The following is a 7312-nucleotide window of genomic DNA, read 5'->3' on the forward strand; positions in this document are numbered from 1 at the left end:
CCGTTGAGAGTGACACTCTGACCGCCATCTTATCTTGACTTTAACCGTCATTTCACCTTCACTTTGACTACCATATCACCTTTGGTCCACTCGCAACATATCATATTACTATATAAACGGTAGAATTAAAATTTATGAGTGTGGTGAGATTTAAGAGTGCTATGGTCCTAGTTGTGATGACTCGGATGTGTATATCCATTAATAAATTTTGATTAAAATTCATTAATGTGTCGTTTACTAATTTCGATTAAAACTTCATAAGATTTATTATTAGATTCAATCTAAATCAACATTATTATATTCTTGAGATTCTCATGTCTTCAATTTGAATTCTGTCTTTTATTTAGTTGGTTGTGGTTTTTTTTACCTTTTACTGAGAAAAATAGTGTTTTTAAAACTCACTATAATATGTTTTATTAAAAATAAATATATATATTTTATGGTCTAGATGTTTCAGATAAGTGTTTCGGGCAATTTAAATATTAATAAAAGTCAGATACATTTAAATGCACAATACAAATGTCATTTATTATTTATCTGTTGTGTTTTTTGTATTTTACTATATTACTAAAGAACCATTTTACCGTGTGTTACAGCTGCGACTGAGTCAGGAAATGAATGAAATGGCTCACCCTTCCATCTAAACCGCCCTCTGCAGCAATCCAGGACGAAAGTAGGTTCCTCCTCCCTACCACTTATTTATTGCCCCGCAGAATTAATGATGCATATATCAACTTAGCCAACAAGAAGTTGATGAGCTAACGCAGTTGAGTGTTGTTTTTCTCAGATTCCGTGGACTCTTAATTTTCTTGTGATCGATAAACAAACTGAGGTAGAAAATTCACCAATGCACAGCAATTACTTGAAGGAAAAAAAAAACCAAAGTGTGTCCAAACGCCATTTCGGTCTCTCTCTGCACCCACCATCCGCGTCTGCTAGTTCTTTCAAATAAAGATTTTCGATCCAACACGTCGTGGTTTCTGTTTCGTGCCATTAATGAATACCAGATCATGTTTCTTGTCAGCCCATCCCACGCTATAAAACGCAGCAGCGATGGTTCACACAGAGCAGGCACCCCGGGAGCTGCAAACACACTGCTCGTACTAATCATGGCTTCAAGACCCGGCCTCCTCACGGAATGGCCATGGCAGCGCCTTGGCAATTTCAAGGTTTCCTAATCCTCCCTCTTATGGTCGCTTTGCATGAATATATAATTTCTCCTCAAGATATCGCAACCCTCTCCCTTTCCTTTTATTTTTTTTTTTTTATATCAATCGATCCAAGGGTTCAGAAACTTAATTTTGGATGAAGTCTGAGATACGCATGGCCTGCGAACTCGAACAAGCGTGATGAACCATAGCATTTCTTTTTCTTTTTTTTTTTTTTGGTCCTTGCATTTTTCGGACTAAAAAAAATCATTTGAACGTTCTCCGAAAATAAAAATGTAGAAGATTAGGAGCAAGGAAAGGCTTGGTGCCTAAAAGGTTGGTCGATTATGTTTGTTGCAGTACGTGGTGTTGGCACCTTGGGCATTGCATGGCCTCTACTTGTTGGCGACACAGGAGAGGAAGAAGTGGGACCTGGCGTACCTCTTGATCTTGCCCTCTTTGCTGCTAAGGATGGTGCACAGCCAAGTCTGGATCAGCATATCACGCTTTCAGAACGCTCGCAGCAAGCACCACCGAATCGTCGACAAGAGCCTCGAGTTTGAGCAAGTCGACAGGGAGAGGAACTGGTGAGTTTTCATCCCCTTCCTGCGCGAAGAATTACTCATTGTAGTTATGTACAAGTCTAATACTGAAGCAACAAATGTTTAATAGACTCTATGTTCTATCACATGTGAATAAATGTTCCAAGATGCATAACCGATCACCATCAAATAAATGGTAGTTGTTATATATGATGAACGAGGTCCACATCATAAAGGAACGAAGTCCACATCATAAAGGAACGAAGTCCACATCATAAAAATGGTGTCTGTTTAAGTCTTTAAGGATGTCTTACCACAAAAATTTTCTCTGCCGTCCCTGTTTGTCAATTTTTTTTTTGTTTTTTTAAGAACACAAAAAATAAGAGATGAAAAATACCATCTGAAAATCAAATGAACTTTATTATTTAGTTTGCCTTTTGATTTTATAGGTCACTCTAGTTAATTAAGATTCTTTAAGAAATTTGTTTATGCCATCTGACCTCGGATCTAGGTTGAATTAGCATGGATCTTTGGTGTTGTTTAAGTCTGCCTGCGATTCAATGGGAGTTACAAAAGCTTAAGTTTCATTTCATCCAAGCATATAATAAAAGTTAAACTTAGGCTTCTTTTGTAGAACTTCTCGAAATAAATATTATTTTCACATAGTTTTTCAAAATACGATGAAGGAAGAAGAAAAAGAGCATTGTTGGGGGTTTCATGTGGAAATTTAGTCGAACAATTAGATTGCGGAGAGGAATATAGACTTTTTACATGAAGCTATGCGTCGGTGAAAGGTGGATTCAGTGGGGGGCACCATGATAAGGACAGGTAAATCATGCGCAAATATCATGATCTAGATCATGTGCAACACATGTGAGTGATGCAGTTCGCTTACTTTTTTTTGTGTATGCACTAGTGTGTGATAGATACATTCACCCGAAGTGTCGTCATGTTATAAGCGAGATTTAGATGACTGATGAGGTGTAATGGCGGGGTTTGTTTTGAGCTTTGCGCATGTGCATCTTTATGGTCTAGTGGATGGATTTGAGTGAACTTAAGTAGACATTTATAAAGTAGGCATATGATATTTATCAAACATGAGCAAAACACACTAATTGATGTTCTAAGCCGTGAGTGTGGCCATGTGGAGTTCAAGGTCACTTACGCAGAAAGGTGAAGGAATGATGGTTAATTTCATTGAGTGGTTCCTACTTCCTTCCGATGATTTCTCTTGTCGTTGCTTTTTCATTTGTTGGCGAATTACTTGAACAAGAAGAGCATGCGTGCGTGCAACAGGGATGACCAAATCATCTTCAATGGGTTACTGTTTTATCTTGCCTTCATGTACATTCCATCTGGAAGAAACCTTCCGCTGTGGAGATCCGATGGAGCACTGCTGATAGCATTACTCCATATGGGTCCTGTGGAGTTCCTCTATTACTGGTTTCACAGAGCCCTGCACCATCATTTCCTCTACACTCGCTACCATTCCCACCACCATGCATCAATTGTTACCGAGCCAATCACATGTAAGTCATACATTCTTCTCCTCTTGTAAGAATACTTATTAATACTTGACGTCTGAGTGATTTTCCTTTTGACAGCCGTCATCCATCCGTTCGCGGAGCATATAGTGTATTTTTTGCTTTTTTCCATTCCGACGTTGACTGCTACACTTTGTGGAACTGCCTCCATAGTTTCGATGATCGGGTATATTGCATATATTGATTTCATGAACAATTTGGGCCATTGTAACTTCGAGATCATCCCGAAATGGTTATTCACTGTCTTTCCACCTCTTAAGTACCTCATGTATACTCCCTCGTAAGTATATGGCATAACTGCCTGTTCTACCCTTTTTTTTTATTATTTATTTTGAAGCAGCTTCCTTTGAATTCCACCTTGCTACAGCTTTCACTCGCTTCATCACACACAATTTCGAGTGAACTACTCCCTGTTCATGCCATTCTATGACTACGTGTACGGAACCGTGGACAAGTCGTCAGATCTCCTATATGAAAGTGCATTGGAAGGGAAGGAGGAACAACCTGACGTGGTTCACCTTACTCACCTCACTTCCTTCCTATCGATTTACCATCTGAGAGTTGGGTTTGCTTCATTAGCTTCTAAGCCATACGATCCCAAGACACCTATCTTCTCCTTGTGGCCTTTGGCATGGATCTCGATCATATTTATGTGGATAAACGACTCCTTCACTGTGGAGAGGAATAATTTTGAGAAAGTCAAGATGCAAACGTGGGCGTTACCTAGATTCAAATTCCAGGTAAGAAGTTTTCAAAACAAAGGTTTCCCTTTCGGTAAAGTCAGATCATCTTTCAGTTCATAGTGATAAAAAATTGTTCACCTTACAGTATGGGCTGCTGAGTGCAAGAGATGCGATCAATGATCTGGTCGAAAAGGCAATTTTAGAGGCTGATAACAAAGGAATCAAATTTCTCACTTTGGAACTCCTAAATCAGGTTTGCTAATTTCTCTTCTTTGGCAACGAATTGAAAAGGCAAATGGGTAAAACATATTTACTTGGGCAAATTTCCTTCTTCGTTGTTTAAAAGACTAATTGTCTACTTTCAGGCACAAGAACTTAATGGAAGTGGTGAACTTTATCTTCAAAAGTACCCCAAATTGAAATTAAGAATCGTGGACGGAAGCAGCTTAGCAGCAGCAATAGTTGTTAACAGCATTCCCCCGGAAACAAGAAAAGTCATCTTAACTGGAAATCAGTCCAAGGTAGCCTACAGAGTAACTATAGCACTTTGCCAGAAAGGTGTTGAGGTATGAAAACTTCTCCACAGAAAATCGACTTTATCAAACTGTAATAGAGTATCCATCACATGACAGAATCATTCTTGCTTGAACAAGTATTTTATTGTATATATGCGCATCAGGTGACTATGAGACAGAAGAATGATTACTATATGATCAAGTCACAGTTACCAGAAAATGCATCGAGTTTTCTTCTTCTTTCAAACGACTGCAATGCACAGGTAATCCGGAATAGTCAGAAATCAATATTGCATTCTAGCTGATTAAAATGTTCCCAACAATCATACTAGTTACAATGTGGACAATTAGAACCTACCATGCATATAATATATGTTAACATTGGTATGTAATCCCAGGTCTGGTTAGTAGGAGATGGGTTGGAAGATATACAACAAAGAAGAGCACCAAAAGGGACACTCTTTATCCCCTTCTCATGGTTCCCGACGAAGAAAGTGCGGAAAGATTGCATTTATTACACCACTCCGGCTATGAAAATCCCTAAAACATTTGAGAACATGCACTCATGTGAGGTATGTTCCATTAGCAATGCACTTTTACCTTGATAAGCTAGTTTAGATAGCAAGAAGATTCTGAGACAATTTAGAATTTTGAGGCAATTGCATGAGTATTCTGTTCTGTGAAACACCTTGCTTATACCACTCTTGCTTTTCATAGAATTGGTTACCAAGAAGAGTGATGAGTGCATCTCGAATTGCTGGTATAGTACATGCACTAGAGGGATGGAACTCACATGAATGCGGAGACAATATGCAGGATCTTGACAAAATGTGGGCTGCTGCTCTGCGTCATGGTTTTCTCCCCGTAAATTAAGCTTCATCAGTTGTCTTAACCAAAACAGAATAATGGGTGCATCTCTGAAACTTATATTGTAATATTCCACTACTAAAACCAAGAACCAACCTGCTTTCTTCAATAAAATGCTATTGTATCACAAGTATCATTAATCCTGTAGACGATTTAAATATGGTCCAAGCAAGATATTATAGCAAGTAAGATGATTCTTGGAGCTAACTTTATGGATCATATTTACATCCATCTCCAAGATCTATGCTGGATTTATCACTTTGCTCTTTGTGTCTGCTATCAAATTATAAATTTGGCCTTGTTGACTTTTATCAAGTTGTTGCTTCTGTTATTGAAAATGAAATATTTTATTTGTCATTGTTATTTTTTGTTAAGTTCACTTGCCATTCTCCATTTACAATCTAAGAAAAGTCCTCGAGCACCAATGCACCATAATGAAATGGAAAAGAGACAACATCAACGACTTGGGAATAAAAATTAAGGCAAATAGATATTTTCTTAAAGAATATCAGTAAAAAGATTTGTTGGAATTTCCCAAAGTAAAATGCTTCAAAAGTGTCTTCTAAAATAACGTAGAAAGGAGACAGAGCTCTTCTAAGAAATCTTACTCATCTTTGATTTGAAGGGAGATTTAAACATTTCAATATAAACTCTTTTATAAATGTTTTAAAAATTCATTAGAGAGGAGCAAATGGAGAAAGACAGAAACATAGAAAGGCTAATATAAAAAGGTTCAACTAAGAAATTGTAATAAAATAGAGAACAGAAATAGAACAAGATTAAGAGAATAATTTCATATTATGTTGTAGACGGTTGAATAGGCTATTATATATCTGATATGATCTTGATGATATAATATACAATCATTAAAGGATGGTGGCACAGTTGGTATTTACATAGATATTTACTCTAATATATTTTAAAATTAATTCTCAGTGTAAAATAATTTATTGGGTATCTGACCTCCCCATAAAAGATTATGGGGACACATTTTCCTTAACAATGATTCATGACTCTATCAACAATCTGACTGTGAATGAAAAATTTTAAAAGCGTAATTTGATATTTGTAATACATTCCCAATCAAAATTTTCACATGTTTTGTGTAGTATAGAAGATTAATTTTGTAGCAGATATATCCTTTAATATTGTCACAAAAATTTTGGGTGCAATAATAGTGGATAGTTGTGCCTTGGAGAGGAGATTGAAGGCAACTGACCATAGATTTAGCGTTGACAATAGGTTTGTATTTGGCTTTAGTACTGGAATGAGACATTGTGGTTGCTTTTAGAGTGCCATGCTATCTTGTTTTGTCCAAGGAATATAGCAAATCCACTATGCATGTGTTTAAGAGAATTGGTCTGTCATCGGGTGTTTGTTCTCTTCCATGTACTATTTAACTGTCCAAAGTTAATAGTTATCCATGATTTACCTCTTTTATGTTGATCTGTAGATAGACTGATGGAGGCGTTGAAAACGAGCGAATCGTTTTTTGCTACAAAAAAAATTGATTTGTCGCTGCAAAGATGTAGCGATTAAATTCTTCCGGCAGTTAATTAGGTATTTAAATCAAATTCCTACTGTGACATACTATAGAAATTTTCTTCTAATGGGATGATAATTCTAAAAATATTGACAGCTTGGATGAACCTCTATGAGTGTTTTCCGATTTACCTAGATGATGGATAGAAAATTTTTATGGAATTGAACCAATTATCTCTCGGATTAATAGGTTGGATAGTTGTATTTAAAAAAAAAACACGTCTAATATGTATTTTCATAGCTGAGTGACAATATAAGAGTATCAATTATAACGAATAGTTCTTTTATGGTATAAAATAATTCTTCTATTACCTTTGTCAATGATGCTTAGTAGACGCGTTCATGAATGGGGTTGAATAGCATGTTTTGCCTTTTGTATCGATCTCATGCTCGTCTATAATACATTAGAGTGCAACAAAAATATAAATAAAAATAACACAAACAAAAAACACTGACAAATCCAATTATGTG

General features: G+C 36.6%; 1 protein-coding gene across 1 annotated transcript; it reads left to right on the forward strand.

The window, feature by feature from the left end:
• The first annotated feature begins 1063 nt into the window (after window positions 1-1063).
• On the forward strand, window positions 1064-5557 carry LOC121992367 (very-long-chain aldehyde decarbonylase GL1-4-like). Its single transcript, XM_042546685.1, has 10 exons — window positions 1064-1169; window positions 1509-1735; window positions 2987-3219; window positions 3295-3514; window positions 3602-3974; window positions 4063-4170; window positions 4283-4483; window positions 4597-4695; window positions 4831-5004; window positions 5150-5557. The coding sequence occupies exons 1-10, from the start codon at window positions 1110-1112 to the stop codon at window positions 5303-5305; spliced, it is 1851 nt and encodes a 616-aa protein (XP_042402619.1). The 5' UTR covers window positions 1064-1109; the 3' UTR covers window positions 5306-5557.
• Window positions 5558-7312: the final 1755 nt, after the last annotated feature.

The sequence above is a fragment of the Zingiber officinale genome, chromosome 6B (genome assembly GCF_018446385.1).
Source record: "Zingiber officinale cultivar Zhangliang chromosome 6B, Zo_v1.1, whole genome shotgun sequence".
In the NCBI taxonomy this organism is placed as follows: domain Eukaryota; kingdom Viridiplantae; phylum Streptophyta; class Magnoliopsida; order Zingiberales; family Zingiberaceae; genus Zingiber; species Zingiber officinale.

What these genes read in the sequence shown, in the direction of transcription:
- LOC121992367 (XM_042546685.1), top strand. Translation starts at nt 1,110, where the DNA reads ATGGCTTCAAGACCCGGCCTCCTCACGGAATGGCCATGGCAGCGCCTT. An exon ending in TGTTACCGAGCCAATCACAT is followed by an intron (nt 3,220 to 3,294) that starts GTAAGTCATACA and finishes TCCTTTTGACAG; the next exon opens with CCGTCATCCATCCGTTCGCG. An exon ending in AGAACATGCACTCATGTGAG is followed by an intron (nt 5,005 to 5,149) that starts GTATGTTCCATT and finishes TGCTTTTCATAG; the next exon opens with AATTGGTTACCAAGAAGAGT.